At 37.6% G+C, this 18,961-nt stretch overlaps 1 protein-coding gene across 1 annotated transcript; it reads left to right on the forward strand.

Moving 5' to 3' along the window:
• Positions 1 to 4,965: 4,965 nt before the first annotated feature.
• Positions 4,966 to 17,110, forward strand: gfral (GDNF family receptor alpha like). Its single transcript, XM_056260145.1, has 9 exons — positions 4,966 to 5,050; positions 5,851 to 5,988; positions 7,261 to 7,410; positions 9,468 to 9,509; positions 10,618 to 10,945; positions 13,924 to 14,171; positions 14,289 to 14,474; positions 14,574 to 14,658; positions 16,958 to 17,110. The coding sequence occupies exons 1-9, from the start codon at positions 5,020 to 5,022 to the stop codon at positions 17,037 to 17,039; spliced, it is 1,290 nt and encodes a 429-aa protein (XP_056116120.1). The 5' UTR covers positions 4,966 to 5,019; the 3' UTR covers positions 17,040 to 17,110.
• The last annotated feature ends 1,851 nt before the right edge of the window (positions 17,111 to 18,961 follow it).

Below are 18,961 nucleotides of genomic sequence, written 5' to 3' on the forward strand. Positions count from 1 at the left end.
CCCCCTTTTTTACACAAGAGAATAAATAAATTGTCATTTTACAGAATATGGCAGGAGATGTTAATACAGATGAGGGTCCATCTACCTCCACACAGAATCTTAGCAGTGTAAGAAATGTTCTGCAGTTCTCCTTCCTCATTTAAATATTTGGTCTGTGTTTGTATTACAGACTTTTTCAGTCTTTCTAGTTGCCTGCCAAAAAGCTGTATAAGGTCCACCTTTAAAAGCAAATCAGAAAAAGTGACATGGAGATGGACCTTATACAGCTTCAAATGGAGGAGAAAAGGCTTAACCTAAAAAAGGCCAGACTTAAAATTGAATTGCTGGAGCACTAGCTTAAGGTGGGAAACAGTATGTAAACATTAGTCTGTCATTTGTTGTTGAATAAAATCTAAAGTAATAAATACAAATGTATTTTGTTACAGGAAATAAAGAAACAATGAACAACACTTGACTGTTAACTGGTTTTAATTAAAGTGATTTTGGCAAATCATGTCTTGTACCACCCTGCCATCTCTTTGGTCTACTGGGTTCACTGGGGGTTCCTCTTGGCCACATATTACCTAGTTAGTGGGGACCAGTGATGAGGGTGATTTAATGGTTTAAACACCCAAACATTTCGCATCCAAAAAATCTATTGTCACCTGCACATTGATGCTATGCATTGACTTCCTATTTACATAGTCTCCTTCATTGATGGAAGGAGCTTTAATGTGAATGTGGGTTCCATCAATGCACCCAATCACATTTGGGAACCCTGAAATTGAAAGTTATATAATTAGAAACATTTAAAATTATTGTGACTGTATAAAGTAGGGTTAGATTAAGTAGTGCTATATGTAACTAAAATGGTCAGGGGACGCCATGCTCTGTCACCTCTCTGAAACAAACTAACCCTGGAACATAACCTGCTCCGGAGCAGGTTAAGTTCAGAGAGTGAGTTGCTATGACTACTAACATACCCTGAAAGTTACCTCCGTTTTTGGAACCCAAAGTTGAGGTTATCCGCTTACTTACTCTTAAACATACCTGGGTATGTCACATAACCTGCTTTCTGGAATACACCCCTGGTCAGTCCCTTGTTGGTTTGTGTTTGACCCGGATCTTCGTCTTGTGTCTTCAACTACAACTACACTGTTAGCCTACAGTCTGGCCATTTTTGTCATTAAAGTGTTTTTGTTGTTGTTGTTTTTTACTTCAAAATAGACTAAATACATACTCAGGTAGACTCAATACGTCATCAATCCTTCTTCCGAAACATGTTTTTGTCTTAATTCTGACTTTATATCTCGCAATTGGAATTGTGAGATAACAAAGGAGAGATTACTGGAGAAAAGAGAACGAGACAGAGCTCGTAATAAAACAAGAATCAACATCAGCTTGGCTTTTCAGAGATGGAGACCTGAGAGATTTGGGAGATGTTTATATGTTATATAAGTAAGGTTTTTTTTTTTAACAGATAAATTGCCATATATAGATCTCTAACAGAGACATCTATTGTAAAGATCATTTCATTATGGTTGTTGTTGCGCTGTGGTGGAATTTATTTTCAAGGAGTACCGCATTTATTAATGGGTAAAACTATCAGCCTGAGATCCTTTCCATCCAAATTGGTTATACCTCTCAGGGTTAGGGTTAGGGTTAGGGTAAGGTGAGCCTAGTAGTGAATGTTTTATGATAACCACATTCATCTGCAGTCACGCAGAGACGAAGCACAACCAAAACAGTGTTCTTCTGCAAAATAAATGTTGTTTTGTATTTTAAAGGGGACCTGTTATGCGAAATTCACTTTTACATGTTGTTTTAACACTGATGTGTGTCCACAGTGTGTGTAAACAACCAGCATATAATGTTAAAAATCCAACCACTTTTTTTATATTCTCCATAAATCAGAAGCAGAGTTTGAAAATACTCTTTTCCAGATTTCCCCCTAGTGTGATGTCACAGTAAGAACAAGCTCCGCCCACGACTGCTGATGATCTGCCCTATTAGCATAGACCCCGCCCTGAGTGAGCCGCACACAGTCCGCCATGTTGATATCCTCGCTATACCAATGTTCTGTTTTTGGATGTACCAATGTACTCCATAGACTCACTAAGGGAAACGGTGACCTCCAAATTATCTGGCTACAGTATTCATCATACTACAGTTCCCACACGAGCACCTAGACAACCATTTATAAAGGCTGTAAAGGCTCCGCCCTCTTCAGGAAAGGGGGAGGGGAGCAGCATCTCATTTGCATTTAAAGGTACACTCAAGAAAATGGCGCGTTTTGCTCACACCTAAATACCAAGGGGGTAATCCATCAGCCGGAAACTGAAGTCTACCCGGGGGCCGCCATTGGCTAGCAAGCCTTCACCTGCTGTTAGCACTCCATTGACTCCCATTCATTTTGGCGTCACTTTGACAGCGAATAACTTTACATCTGAGGCGTTTAAAGACTCCATTTGTCCATTGTTTATTTCTAAAGAAACACGACAATGTATAAAAGGCTCCATTACCTTGTATCTTACGTTATGGCCCCGTAGAAGCAGTTTTTGTAAAAATAGGCTAACGATTGCATCATAACACGCAGAATACAGAAATTACCGTATAGACAGAAGTAGAAGCTCACGCTCAATCGGGGGGACGTGGAGGCATAAAGTCAAGGGAGAAGCCCATAGAGAGTGATAAAGTTGGCTCATGGACAGCTAATACTCACCATCTCCGGCTCTGCAAGATTCAGAAGGGAATGATTCAGATTCCTCTTGGCACCGCTACTAGAAGACGTACAACTGTCAGTCAGGTTGCTCACGTCACATCTCCGTCGTCCAGCTCAGTGTGAGTCTGCGCAGTGCGCTTGGCAATCAGGAAGCGAGTGCTTCTAATTGACTTCACTTTTCTCTGTTGAAGTCTATGGGGTCGCTGTGTCCATTTCTTTTACTGTCTATGCTAAATACTGGCAAATCGGACATGCTATAATAAATGATCTGGGGGGTTTTGAGCTGAAATTTCACAGACACCAAAGATTTATATTACATCTTGTAAAAAGAAAAGCACTACATTGTAGTGATTATTTACATTAAACCAAAAGTCTGTTCTTCAGACAAAAAGTAGTTTTTTGCTGTTTTTTCCACTATATATTTTTTAGAATAACTGCCTAAAAATAATGCAAACAGAATAGCTTGTGATTTTTCTCTTTTTTAAGTCGCTTTGGATAAATAAATAAAAAAAGCATAAATCAATACATGTAAATGTAGTGAAAGTATAGCTAGAAAGAAGCTTTAGGGGGGCGTTTACACGACACGGTTTTCAAATAAAAAAGGAAAACTTTAAACTTCCCCCCTCTTCCAGATTACAGTAGTTATGCCGTGAACGCAGCATAAGCTGGTTGTTTTGGTTCAGGAGGAACTGTAAAAGGTGTTTCGGTGTTCAGTGACTGACGTCTAACTCAGGACGGATAACATGTGATGTCTGCGCTAGTGGAGGAATGGAAACACACGCTGACGGGTGCAGGACATCAGACCAAATGCAATAATTGAACATTTGTATGGTCATATACCGTCCACAGATGATATATATATATATACATATATGCATATAAATACATTTAGACCAATTAACTTTGTGATTGCTATCAGGATGTGAGGAGACTTTCAACCAGCATAACAAAAAGTGTTTCAGGAACAAATCACCTACCCTGCCTTTAATAAACATAATAAATACTGTCTGAATAAAAGTTTAAAAATACACAAAGTAATATCTGAGGTTTAGAAGATAGAATAAGCAATATCACAAAAGCAAGAGTGTCTTTGTTCCAAAGTTGAGCACAGCTGATCTAATTTTGATTTTGATCATCATTAGTTCTGATTTTAAACCGCTGACAGAAAAAGCTGAACATTGAACACTGTAGTTTCAACATTACTCTGCTGTTTGGGTAACAGCTTCACTATTTGCTATATTGCCCAACACTACATAAACTACAGCAAAAGTTCAAGACTTTTGACGTTTTGGGCTTGACTGATGCTGAAAAAGGTTAGTGGTATCTGTTTAGTATACATATATATATATATATATATATACACACAAAATATAGGGATATACTATATATATATATATATACACTACCGTTCAAAAGTTTGGGGTCGGTACGATTTTAAATACTTTTAAAAGAATTCTCTTCTGCTAACCATGGCTGCGCTTATTTGATTAAAAATACAACAAAAATCAGTTATAGTATTAAATATTATTCCAGTGTAAATCAGCTGTTTTCTGTGTGAATATATAGTAAAGTGCAATTTATTCCTGTGATCAAAGCTGAATTTTCAGCATCACCAGTGTCAGTGTCTTCAGTGTCAAATGATCCTTCACAAATCAGTAAAATATGAGGATTTGATGCTCAAGAAACATTTATTATTATTATCAATGTTGAAACAGTTGTTGGTCTGTCAGTTGTACAGTTTTTTTTTTTTTTTTGGATTCTTTGATGAATAGGAAGTTCAAAAGAACAGCATTTGTTTGAAATAGAATCTTTTGTAACATTATAAATGTCTTTACTGTCCTTGATAAATAAAAGTATTGACTTCTTTCCTCCAAAAAATAAAAATAAAATTCTCACTGACCCCAAACTTTTGAACGGTAGTGTATATATATATATATATTTGGCCCCCCATAATACGTATATATATATATACGTATATATATATATATATATATATATATATATATATATATTGCCGTTTAGTGTGTGTGTATATATATATATACATATATATATAGTACCATTTCGTATATTCCTAGTATATATATCCCTAACAGTTCAATATTTCTTTAATACGATCCTACATCAAATCCTCAGCCACTGACCCGAGGGCCGACCCTCGTTACACACGGCAGTGCAGGTGAGAGACACTCAACACACACACACACACACACCTGAGAGCATTACTCATCATCACTGTGACGTCATGCTGGGGTGAAGAGAGTGTGAAGAGGAGCTGTTCGCTCGCACAGGTGCTTCACTGACACTCCAACACCATCATGAAGGTCACGAAGCCAGCTTTTCTCATCGGTGAGTACAGGAACTATATCAAGGATTAGTGAGCTTTTACTTCAGTGCTTCATTGATCCTGGAAGTTCTTCTGATGGAGTTATTGACTTATCATGTGCTTGTGCCTGAACATTTGTGTCTCTCTGTATTGCGCTTGACACAGCGACTAAAATCTGTCATTAGGTGTAAGTGCATTAATTTAATTTAAAATGAAAAAGAAAGAAAGAAAGAAAGAAAGAAAGAAAGAAAGAAAGAAAGAAAGAAAGAAAGAAAGAAAGAAAGAAAGAAAGAAAGAAAGAAAGAAAGAAAGAAAGAAAGAAAGAAAGTTTCAGCAGAAAATGTAAGAAAGTTTGACACGGAAAACATCTGATTCCCTTTCTTCAACATTGTAAAGTTTATTGGAATACGTTTTACACAGAAATACTATATCAGTCTTTCAAAAAGTCATGTTTAATTCAATGTTGTACTTGCCTTTTCTTTGTTATTTATTAAATTTACAAGCAGTTTCTGAAGTGAAAATTGTTTCCTAAATCCCACACCATTATTTTCCTCAGTGCACCAAAGATAAAGATGCTTTTATAACGCTCTCGAATTATAATGGATGATAAAGATCATGAGCTTTTGTGTTGCTGTCATTGAAGCAAACGGGACGCATCAAATACAAGCACACTCTGAAAGCCATGTCAGTTTGTCATGCATATACCTAACAATGGTTTCAAAGGGGACATTTTTACATTACTCTTGATGCCTCCAGAACAGATAGATGTTGTTTCTCGTTGCATTAAGGGTAAGGTAATTATGAATGTTATTTTCTGTTCCAGCGTGTCATCTGCTGTTCCAGCTAATTTCCATTAACACATCAAGAACTACAGACTGCACTTCACATATGGACGCTTGTGTTTCTAAACGCATCTGCAGAAGTGAACAGGCTGTCCTCAGAGATGTCTGTAATTATAAAGGTACAGGTTTCTCATTTAAACTTCTCTGAAGCAAACAGAATGCCATCCATAATGCAAACAATTCCTTGTTTAATGGGATAGGACCGGGGCTGGGTGTCGTGGGGTTAATAACTGTGCCGTCACAAAAACTAAACTAAATGTTTGCCGTCTTGATTCATACTAGTTGATTTTGTCAAAGCATTAAAAATGAAAAGCTTCTGAGGCGAGAGGGGGATGTTGGGACACTGGTGTAACGTTTGAGTGAGAGATTAATAAATCATTTATAGCACATTTGAACATTATTTCTACATACACACAACAAACAAACGTAAAAGTAAAACCATTAAAAAAATCGTTCTTGAAATAAAATATAAAACACTTTAGATTTTTTTTTCAACTACTTGCCAAAGCAACATTTCTCATTTTAATTTGGTTTAACTGGATGTACTAGAAATAAAACTATATAGACATATATATATATATTTTAAACTCCTAAAAATGATAAAAACACAAACTAAATCTAAATATTATTAAGAAACTACTTTAGTATCTCAGTTATACTAAAATAACACTGATACAACACGCTATACTATTAACCACAATAAATCTATTATTTCTACTGAATTGGGTTATTCTGAGATATTCAACTATGAGAACACTTTACGATAAAGTCCTATTTGCTAACATTAGTTAATGCATTTGTTAACCTGAACTAACTACTGTATGAGAAATATATTATTACAACATTTATTAACCTGTGTTAATGCCGATCCCTGTCTCCTCCTGTGAAACGTCCCGTCAGTGTGTTGGCAGTAACTGGATTAAAGCGCAATAGCCTTGAGCAAACTGCACACCTCAAACTGGGGCCGTATGTGCATCGAGGAAGGGAAAAGGACTGGCTTGAGGGCACGTTGAAGTTGTTTGTTGGTTGTGCTTGAGTGTGTGTGTGTTGTGTTAGAGAGAGAGAAAGAAACATATTGGCCTCGGGGAAGCAAACGGAATAACAATTTATGAGATCATCAGTCCATATTCGCATGTGATATTGACTGTCATGTTGATACATTTTAACATCTGACCGTAATAATGGTTTTGGAAGACCACAGGGCACTTTAGAAATCATAGATAATTATGCAGCTCAATTAAAGGATTAAAGGCTTGAGAAACAATCAGTATTGCAGCACATACAATAGCTATTAAAAATTGATGAGTGCATTGTGTGATCCAGATGAATAGAGTTCACTCATGTCAAAGCTGTCATGTTGAAAGTGCGTCTGCTTGTATCCGTGTGTAAAGATGGCTGCCACACGACTGACGCAAGGCTCTGTAACGCCACCCTTCAGATGATGTCGAGCCGCTCGCCGGCGCTGGGAGAGTGTGTGTGTTCTGGGCCGGATCCATGCCGAGCTCTACAACAGCTGTACTCTCAGTGCCAGCATCGCTTGGGTATACACTACCACATACATTAAACACTGCAACATCAATCATGGAAATATGAAACAAGCTAAGCTCTATACAGACAGCAACAATTTCACTCAATTTCCTCAGTTTGGAAAAACAAAACATGTCATAATGCACTTAAGTCTAAAACTTAATGTGTATTTAATGTGCAAGTCCAAGTCAAGTCAGTGTTATTTACATGTCTTTGTATGTCTTTACATGGTTTCAAAGCAGATTTACAGAAATTAATCTTTTTTTTTTTCTTTTTTTTACACCTTATTGTCCATATTGAGCAGTTATGATATGCAACTTCAGTGAAATGTGCATCTATTGTAAGTGCATTACTGTAAATGTGATTTTTACTAACTGAGGGTTGAGTTGTTGTCTGTGGTAATAGCTGGGTTTCAGTCAGGTGATTATGATGACGCGCGAAATTCAGATGGAGGGCAGGGAGTGAAGAGCGCAATGGACGAGATGGAGGAAAGTCAGTACTGTACTACTTTACACGCTATTACAAGAGAAAGATATAAACAAAAAATCAAACCTATGTTAGACGTGATCCTTACGTTATGAAGAGGAGCGATTTTTCAACTAAATTGAAAGATTTTCCTGCCATCGAGGCGGTAGATATCAGCAACTACCTCGTCTTACAGACATACTTTGACTTTACAAAGTTCGGAAATGTTAAACGTTACACAAACACAGCCACTTAAGTTGTATTAACTCACCTTTGACGAAGTGATCACTGCACACACGGGCATTTTCCCATTCGGCTCCTCCCGATCGCAGATGTAGGTTTGCAAGCCGTTTTCCCGGAGTTTTTCGGTCAATTTCTTGCATTTCCCCCACTTATGAACAACAACTTTTGGTACACGATAAAAACTCCTCGTGGTTTGATCGATTTAAGTAACCATAAACGACGCAAAACATAGGCATTTTGAGTTTGTTATAGTGCTTTCTAAATACAGCAAATCACTTCCTGCCCTCCATTTGCATTTCGCGCCATGGCAACGCTGTGGCGTGACGTCATATGAAAACAAGCTATTGAGTTTCGGCTTGGACTCTTTGAAAAAAGATTCAATCTGGCAAATTCACTCAGAAAATCTTTTTGAAGGATCTGCATTCAACTCTTCTCCATACAAATTAAAGTGACTATATGGCTGTCAAGCCCCCAAAAGGACACAAAATTAAAAATAAAAAGTAATCATGAAAGTATCATAAAACTGTCACGGTGTGGGTTTTGTGTCTTGTCCCTTGTTCTTGTCTGTCATGTGATTCCCTGTTTGTCATGTGATCCTGCCATGTGTCTTGTCCCATGTTCAGCTGTTCCCCGGTATGTTGATTAGTCTTCCCAGGTGTTTCAGTTTAACCACGCCCCCTTGTTATCTTGTTTAGCTTGTGTTCCCTTGTATTTAAGCCCTGTGTTTTAGTTGTTGTAACGTTTGCTGTTTTCTCCTTGTTCTCGGTTCCTGTTCTGTCGTGTACCCTGGATTACCTAGTTGTTTGTTTATTAAAGTGCTTGCGATTGGATTCACTCTCCGCTTCATTCCTGCCTGCACCGTTACAAAAACAAAGTAATCACAATGACTTTTTGGCACTATCCCAGCTAACAAAAGCATGTTCTAAGACATGTTTGTTAACATTCCCATTAAGTTATGAAAAGTTAGTTCTGTTCAATTGTTTTTAAACTTTCAAAACGTCCCATGTTTTTTATTTATTTATATGTATTAAAAAGTTTCCTCTTTATGTTAAAGGAACATTCCAATCTATCAAAACATAAGTTTAAGAATGTTTTGTCCTAACATTTACATAACCTTTAAAATACTTTAGTTAGAAGTTATGGGAATGTTTCCTGTTCCCGGGATGTTCCAAGTTCCTATTCCAAGGAACAGAACTCAATTTACCTGGTGCGATGCGTCGCTGGATCATTTTTAATTCAGAAGAATTCTGAGCTTTGGCAAAAGGGAATTTTTTTGTGAATAAGGACTTACATACAGGGTTGGAATGGCATGAGGGCGAGTAAATTCTGACAGAACTCTAATGTTTCCTTTAATGTTTTCCAGCTCAAAAAAACAAGAAACCTGAGACAGAATGGAAAGCCAGTGGTAAGATATCGTTCTGTATATAGAGCACCAAAGCCTTTTGCTCTCCTCAAGAGTTGTCAAAAGTACTGACTTCGATACCAAGTCGTTACTGAAATGATAAAAATGTGGCTCTTTGAGCGCTGTTGAGCAGAATCATAAACACCTCTGATTGGCCATTGCGTTCACAAGCTCATCGGATATGTCTGTGATTGGCTACAATGATCAGCGCACAGAAGTGTTTGAGAGTGTTTGGAAGCACAAGCAGGCGTCTATCAGCGGACCGGTCCTGCTTTCAAACACTCCCGTGTGTGTCTGTGTAAGCGCTCAGTGAAGAGCGACATTGATGTATATTTACAACATGTTTTTGAAGCGCTGTTCATTGTAGCCAATCACAGACAAATCCGATGAGCGTGTGAACACAATGGCCAATCAGAGGTGTTTATGCTTCTGCTCTAGCCTAGAAATCTAGACGCACCCTAGCGGCAGCAAAAATTATTTTGCAGCAAAGTGTGGTCTAGCAACTCTCCATAGACTTTCGAGCTGGAAAAACCAAAAACTGGTCCGGCCAATCAGATCGTGTAGAGTTGGTGGGCGGGCTTAACATAATGACGGCAGAGTTATGACGGTTCCGCGTGATTTCAATAGGTGATTTCCCTCTGCTTGAAAACAAAGAAGATGCTGCTGGCGAACAGCGGTCTTTCGAATCGGCCTTGCCCGCGACTCTGGAGGACTTGGAGTTAAGAGAACGTCACTTAAGTCATTCCTAAAAAAGGAAGATGTGTTCAGAGTTTTGACGACCGGATACGGCAAAAGTTTAATATACCAACTAGCTGGTTCACTGGTGGAAAAACGCATGGGACTCACTCAGCCACAGCCGTTCGTTGCTCTGGTTGGTTGTAGCGTTATCCCATTGCGTGCCGAGAGATATTGAAAGACAACCGTTTATCCCGCCCCTCGGATTGAGGCATGTCAATGGAGAGTTCCAAGACCTAACATCTTGATGTAGGCCTGGCTTGCCAGGCTACTTCTGCTCAACAGCGCTCAAAGAGTCACATTTTTTAAATTTCAGTGCCAACTTGGTACCGAAGTCAGTACTTTTGACAACACTACTCTCATACCCTCGATCCAGTACACCACACAAGCAGATCCTGTCTTGAGGAGACGAAGGCTTGTCTTGAGGAGGAGTCCTGCAACCGACGGATGGTGCCGTTTGTCCAGGAGTGTAACGCATACCAATGCAACCTCAGCCAGTGCAGACAGGCTACGAGGCAGTTCTACTCGGCTCTTCCTCACGATGTGGCGGAGAGACTGGTGTTCTGTGACTGTGATGGAGAAGACCAGGAGTGCCAGCAGATGAAGGCGTCTCTACACTCTGGATCCTGTGCGAGCGACCCGTCACAGACTCCCTGGACCTGCCTGGAGGCGCTGGACAGGTGTTCTGGAGATGCATCGTGCAGGTGAGCCCTGAACACTGATGGCAAATCATCAACAACATGATTTACACTTGGATATGTTCATAACTGCATTTCTATCAACTAGGGGTGTAACGAGACCCTCATGTCACGATTCGATACATATCACGATACTGAGCTCACAATACGATATTAATGCAATACTCCAAGACATATGGTAAAAGGTTAACAAAAAATGAACTGTTGATTAAAGTGCTAAATTTGATATTACATTGTGTGTGTATAGGATGGACTTGGTGCTGGAAACCCAAGGCACAGGACAATAGAGACACCAGAATAACAATATTCATGATTCTGAAGCTGAATTATTTTAGACAAATATGCTTTCTCTGTCACTGACTAGATATATTTAAAATAATGTCGGCCACTTTTACTGGTAACATCAGACATCTGGCATTATCAGGACACACAAATATCCCCCCATTGCATTATTATACATTATATTCAACATTATATATAATAGTTTAATGTAGTACTGACACTAAAACTCTGAAAACTTGAATTTTTACACACACAGTAATATTCATTCTGGGTGAACTATACACAATACATATTGTCACTGTCCACGATACATTTTGTTGCATTTTTGTATTGCGATATATTGTTACACACCTTTTCTGATTATAGTTCTTCACCCCTAAGTTTACAAGTCACATTTTGGGATGCCAAGTTATTTCGATAGTCCACTTTAGACTTTCTACCAACTAAGTAACTTTGCAACTACTGTACATGTCAACTAGCCGTCATTAGAGTATTAGTAGACTGTCTGCTTAATATCTGCTAAACACTTTCTTGTGATGCTCCAAACAGACATTTCACTGACTAGATGTAACTTTGCAAGTAAATGTCAACTTTTTCCTCTAACCATAACAGTCTACTAATACTCTAATGAGAGTTAGTTGACATGTAGTTGCAAACTTAGAGTTAATTGAATGTCTAAAATGGACCAAAAGAAAATTCACAATTTTAGTATTTTAGAGCATTTCAGTCAAACCACAACAAGTTTGAATCCAGGCTGAAATATAGTCAATTTCTCCCCAATCCGAGGTATTTCAGGTAAGAGGTGATGATTTATCAGTATTCCAACAGATCAACCGTTGTACTGTAGAAATTCAACAAGAAATGTTCAAAACCATAAGAAGGAAATCTTCCACAAAGGAGTATAACACAAGCTCAAACCATAGTCCAGATGAAGTGTCCTTTAATGACTGATGAACGAGTCCAAAAGAATACAAATATTCAAAACGCATAACAAAATGCACAATTCACGATGATAACGAATGTAGGATTTCAAAATATATTCTACTTCCATTGAGCTGTAGAGCCATAGATGTTCCTCAAAGTAGGGTTGAGTTGAGCAAACACTCAAAGGCTGCGTCTGAAATCTCATACTCTCTGACTATAGGTACTTATTGTGAAAGTGTATTTACTTTGCGACCACTACAAAAGTGTGTTCTATAAAGTATGGATGTGACATCTCGCTCTTCCTCGTCTACTTAAAGGAGAACTCCGGCGCAAAATGAACCTTTGGTCCTATTACGCATTGTTACCTAGTCAACCGTTCCCTGAGATTTGTTTTCATGATTATCGAATGTAAATAGTTTTATCTCTAAAAACAGTTTAGCCTATAAAGCTAGTATAACGCTAGTATATTGGGCATAGATCAATGACAAATAAAAATCGCTTGTTAATACCACTAACAAGGCTGAAAATAGCCCCACACTAACACGGTAGCATAATGAGGGTCCCTACCTTCAAACCGAAGCATTGAGAACTTTGTAAGTGTCCAGACAGTTTAATAAGAAGATATTTTTTACATACAGTCAACTTCGCGTATACAGACAGGAGCCATCTTTGAAAAAGAGTCTCTACCAGTTGATCTACGAACGCCGATCCAAGTGCGCTGGTGAGATGTGAACGAGCTATAAGTTGTGATAAGGTGAGCGCGAACAGCAGGCTTGGATCGGCGTTCGTAGATCGACTGGTAGAGACTCTTTTTCAAAGATGGCTCCTGTCTGTATACGCGAAGTTGACTGTATGTAAAAAATATCTTCTTATTAAACTGTCTGGACACTGACAAAGTTCTCAATGCTTCGGTTTGAAGGTAGGGACCCTCATTATGCTACCGTGTTAGTGTGGGGCTATTTTCAGCCTTGTTAGTGGTATTAACAAGCGATTTTTATTTGTCATTGATCTATGCCCAATATACTACCGTTATACTAGCTTTATAGGCTAAACTGTTTTTAGAGATAAAACTATTTACATTCGATAATCATTAAAACAAATCTCAGATAACGGTTGACTAGGTAACAATGTGTAATTAGACCAAAGGTTCATTTTGCGCCGGAGTTCTCCTTTAAGCATCTTAGGAAGTTTCCTTTAGCATTTACTTTGGATTTCATTGCAGCATTGGAACAATATCTATTGTGAAAAAGATTCAATTGAGTAAGTCATCCAGAAAAGCACTAGTTGGCGGGTCAGTGTTTACTAGTATATGATTCACTACACACAGTAGAGTCCAATGTGGCCAGAGAGTGTGAGATGAAACGAGTTCAGAAATCAAAAGACACATACACATACAATCTCTATTGGCAGATTAATGCTGCTTGCACTGTTTTAAAATTGTTGCAAAAATGCCATGTCCCATTCGTCTTTGGTTGATTCTTTTCATAGTTGTGTAAATCATGTTTCTTTGCTGAAAAGACCAACATGGATTTACATTCTGGCCTGGGCTAGGATTCAAACGTACAAAATGTAGATAAAACGTGACTCTTAGGGGTGCATGAGCAGAGACGAGTTTGTAAAGATTTGCCACAAATTTGCCAAATCGTGAAATATTCAGATGTGCTGTATAGCCCAGATGATGAAGCTGGTTGATAAGCATGGTCTTTCCGGTTGACTGGAGAACTTTTATGTAAGCTGGATGATGCTGCTGATAAAAACCAACTCTTTGCTATTCCCAGGCAGATATTTAACAGGTACCTGTCCAAGTGTTTTGGGGAAGAGGACGCTGCACATGATTCGCCCAGTGAATGGCTAAATCTTATAAACCATGACAACTTTATTGGGGAAGACCTCCAATGCAGGGTGGCATTTGTGGAAACAATGGGCTCAATACTTCATCACCCATGTACTTGTGATGGATTACGTCATCATGACGAATATAAGTGCAATGAGCTGAAACAAATTTTCCAAGACAAGTCCTTCTTCAGTAAGTACTTTCAGAGGTCGTTGGCTAGTTTATCTGTGCAGTTGTATTCATCTTGAAGCATTGCTGGCATAGTCTCGTTGTGATTGATGTGTTCTGATTTAACCACTCAAATCGCAGAGCTCTCAAAAGCCAAAGAAAATTTCCGACATGGAGAATCAAACATGAAGCGACAACCAACCAATGAGCCAAGCGCTGATCAGCAGTGGTTAGGTGGAGAAACTGTCCAACATGGACAATCCGACGATTTAGGCAAAGGGCAACAACCAACCAATGAATCAAGGGTTAAGCAGCAGTGGTTGAGCGGTGAGTTGATTCACTTAAAAAGTGGGATTTTGCCGTAAACATGCACTTTTCCTTTTTCATTACTGATGTAATGAAACATATTGTCTTTGTGTATACCAGATCAACTGTTGCACCTACTGATATATGTCTCTGCATTAACGGTAGTGGTGTTGCTCGTTGTCAGCCTGCTTTTGCTCAGACTGAGGTAAGTTTTTATAATTTTGTGTGCATCATAATGCATTAAACTAATGTAGAGAATATTCGGTAACGCTTTAGATTACAGCCCGGAAAGTACTGGGTAATTAAAGCAATTTTACAGCGTAACCTTCGGTACACTCTAAAAAATGCTGGGTTGTTTCAACCCAAATTTGGGTCAAATATGGACAAACCCAAATGTTGGGTTAAAAATGTAATTTAAAATTTTAACCCAACTTCAACTTTCACTTTCAACTGTAAAGTTTTTAATTACATTTTTAACCCAACATTTGGGTTTGTCCATATTTGACCCAAATTTGGGTTGAAACAACCCAGCATTTTTAGAGTGTATTATAGTGTACCTATAACGTACTTACAATATAAGTATAAGCAGGCCAGCTGACAGTCTTGTCTGGGCCCGGGACAAGATAATCTTAGATGGGGCCCCCCCACGATTTTTTTTATTTTTATAAAACACCATATACTTTTACCCAAAATGAATAATAAAAACACGTTTAAATAGGTACATTTTCTATAAATGTCTTCATTTTCTTTTCTGACATAGCCTACTGCAGTTCTTGTTAAAACACACTAGACATGCAAAATCTGTGCATTTTGGGCACTTTTTGTGTGAAATCATATTTATTTTTTGTCCATCAAAAGTGTGCTTTCACTTTTAAGCATGAGCAGCACAGCAAAAATAGACTCGGATCTGACCCATTATCTGTTCACCGATGATGACAGTGATGCATTTCAGCCGGCTTTTTATTTCTCATCTCCATAGTAGTAAAGCTAATCCAAGGGCTAGAAATCAATGAATTCTTTGCTAATACTTCCTCGTCATCACGTTAGTTCCAGCTTCACCGTCACCACCTTTTTAAAAATATTTGTTTAGGACATCTCGAAGGCCTCTATTTTCTTCTTCTCTTTTCTTTTCTTTTCTTTTCTGAGCACCGGACTTGTGCTGACCGGACATTTTGAGCGTAACGTTAGCCTACTGAACTTCAAATCAAATGACAACATCATATTTCGATCAGTGGCCAAACCATTTTTGTTTTGGGGGGGGGGGGGGGGGGGGGGTTCTTGACCACTATTTCAAGGACAATTAGGAAGAAAACGAATAAAAAGCTTTTATGTAACTCAAATATTAGATATTTTTCAACAAATATGCCTATTTTTTTTTTTTTTTTTTACAATTATTCCATAATTTAATGAGGGCCCAGTACTGGGCCCCCCTCCCTACCCTGGGCCCGGGACAACAGACCCGTTTGTCCCCCCCTGTCGGCGGGCCTGAGTATAAGGGAACAATATTTTAAGTTTGGGGAATAAAGGGGTAACAACCAGGAGAATTAAAAAATTATTAATATTGTGAGTATTATAGAACTAAGGGGAACTTATTCTACTATTATGATACAACAATCTTACATTTGTGATCAATTTAGCAAGAACATACACTGCGTACCTTATTGAAATAATGGTGAACCAGTACATACTGTATAGGCTTTTTAAATAGATATAATAGATATGTACCCTGTAATTTTTCAAATGTAATCTTTTTAACAAAAGTGCACTGAAAACGAAAACTATTGCAACTTTTGCTTAAATATTGGGGAAAGATACTCTTGTTTCATGTAGTGGTGCTTGTTACCCTCTTGTTTCATGTAGTTACAGGGTAACAATAAAAATGCGCATACACACAATCTTATATCACTGACTCGGAAACCTTTATTTATTATACAAGCACCACTTACCCTGTAACCACATGAAACCAGATTTATTTCCCAGTATTTAAAAAAATTGCAATAGTCTTAGCTTTTCTTGCCTTGAAACATGTTAGCCCAAACTTAAACATCTGCACTTTTGCTATCAAAAAAAAAAAAAAAAAAAAGTATAAATGCATAGATATGTACCCTGTCATTTTTAAAAAGCCTATACAGTATGTATTGCCTTGGTACACAATTATTACAAAAAGGTACGCAGTGTGTGTTCTCGCTAAATTGCTCCCAAATGTAAGATTGTTGTATCATAATAGTAGAATAAGTTCCCCTTAGTTCTATAATACTTACAGTATAAATATTTTTTTAATTCTCCTGGTTGTTACCCCTTTATTCCCCAAACTTTACATATTGTTCCCTTATACTTGCATGTAAGTACTTTATAGGTACACTATAATTACAGAAAGTTAATCTGTAAATTGCTCTTAATTACACAGTACTTTCCGGGCTGTAATCTAAAGCGTTACCGAATATTCTTTAGTAAATTCTATATGACATAGTAATTATTAATGATTTTTTTGCCTTTATTTTAAGGAGAATACACCAAGCTGCTGGTAAACCAACTTTTGAGGCCCATCAGTCGAAGTCTCTAACGTTGTCATCTGTTATTATTTGAGAGCTTTTATAAAATTCTGGTAGTGATATTTCTGATACTTTGCACACTGTAGTTAAACCAAGCTGCCAACATGTTCAACTTCCAACGCTGACTTTATCACTTCCGTAACTTAAAGGAAACGTACCGTAGAACCAAAAAAACTTTAAATTAAGTGCAATCATGAGTTTATAATAAATTAGTTGTACTCTCAAGTAATAAACAAGTTATGCTTTGTGTAATTCAGTATAGTTCAGCATAGACAATTGTTTGTAATGTGCTTCTCTGGTTCTGTTTCAGGGCTTAAACTATAAATAAAGTGTTAATGAGCAACGTTTAGATTAGAGTCTCTAATGTCAGTTCTCTCATTCAACTTTATTAAGTTATGGAAGATGAATATCCAGCATGAGGAAAGAGGTCATACATGTTCTAGTCTTCTTCAGCCCATGTGATATTCATCAGGGTACATCAGTCTGTCTTGTCTCCTTTCCTGCCGACACTCGACACCTCGATCCAGATGTGTTTAAGTCTAATGATGTGTTTCCTGAACCCCAGTGTCAGGAGCACACTAAATCACCATTAGGAACTTCACCACAGACATTAATGAGGCGTTTCACCAAAGCCGTTGTCTTACCCCTCATGGTTAAACTTTTATCACGAAGGGTTTAACAGTGTTGAAGATGAACATGCTTTTTTCATTAACTCATTTATATTTGCATATTATTATACATAGAATGTATAATGAAATAAACACAAGTGTTGTTGCAATAAACTATTCTCAAGTCTGTATGCTTTTATAAAGATTTTTTTAATAATACACGACTTATATTTACATCTAAGATTAACATTTAAGATTAAGTTTCTATTATCTATTCATGGTTACAATTTGTAAGATAGTAATGCAGTATAATATATAACAAATGAAATGTGTTTTGTGCTGTTCAAAGTTATAGGCAAAAATAACAATTGTATTCATGATAACATTAATACACTGGGATGCATATTTTTTGAAATGCATTATATATACAGGCAGCAAGTAAACTCTTACCTTATCTCTTTGTGCCTTTCCGATTAACTCTGTGTGCCTAAAAATAAATTGCACCTCAGGGATTACTAAAGGTTAAAACAAAAGTTCAGGTATAAAAAAAAAAATAAAAAAAATCAAATTTAAAATAACAGGACTTTTATTTTATTAATAAAATATAGATTAATCTTTTATAAAGTTAAAAAGCTATTCAGTCAAGAACAGGGAGTGGTTTTCTTTTGTTCTTTGATTCAAAATCATGAATGCAGATGGCAGCAGGTTTATTAGGCTGCTGTCACTTTAAGACTGAATGCACGGATCCAACATACTGTTACACATGCGTTTTTCCCCTCCACTTTGTACGTTTGCTTAAGACAAAACCGACTGTGTTTACGAGGATATTTTGACAATAATTTTGTGCATATGTGTCTGTTCGATCACACGAAGATGCGAAAGAGAACTCAATTTCGAGCTAGTGCCAAACTGTTCTCTTGAACGCTTAAAATCACATTAAAATGCAAACACGGGAATCGTTAAACAAAATCGAAATGTGCGTGTCTTATCGAATCCCCAGTTCTTGGAAATTTGTAACCGGTTCTTGATACCCAACCCTACACTTGGGCAGAAAATTAAGAAGAGGACAGGTGTGAAACAAAAAAAAAAGAAATGTACACATCAATTTGCTATGTCAATAATAGGGTTGGCCCTGCCTTCACTTGTTAAATCATAAACAGCTGTGTCTATATGTTTCGCTTGTATACAGCTGAGAGTAAAAAAGGCTGAATATCTATTACCTTCTCAGATATAAGCAATATACAGGCAAACAGAGAGCTGGTTTAACACTCACCCAAAACAATTAGAGCCCTTGATAAACATGGCAAGGAGAGAAGGGTAAATTATAGCCCGCGAGAGATCAAGTCAA

This window comes from Rhinichthys klamathensis, unplaced genomic scaffold (genome assembly GCF_029890125.1).
Source record: "Rhinichthys klamathensis goyatoka isolate OS25496 unplaced genomic scaffold, OSU_Roscu_1.1 h1tg000174l_1, whole genome shotgun sequence".
Taxonomy (NCBI): domain Eukaryota; kingdom Metazoa; phylum Chordata; class Actinopteri; order Cypriniformes; family Leuciscidae; genus Rhinichthys; species Rhinichthys klamathensis.

What these genes read in the sequence shown, in the direction of transcription:
- gfral (XM_056260145.1), top strand. Translation starts at nt 5,020, where the DNA reads ATGAAGGTCACGAAGCCAGCTTTTCTCATCG. An exon ending in AGATGTCTGTAATTATAAAG is followed by an intron (nt 5,989 to 7,260) that starts GTACAGGTTTCT and finishes CCGTGTGTAAAG; the next exon opens with ATGGCTGCCACACGACTGAC. An exon ending in CTGCTTTTGCTCAGACTGAG is followed by an intron (nt 14,659 to 16,957) that starts GTAAGTTTTTAT and finishes CTTTATTTTAAG; the next exon opens with GAGAATACACCAAGCTGCTG.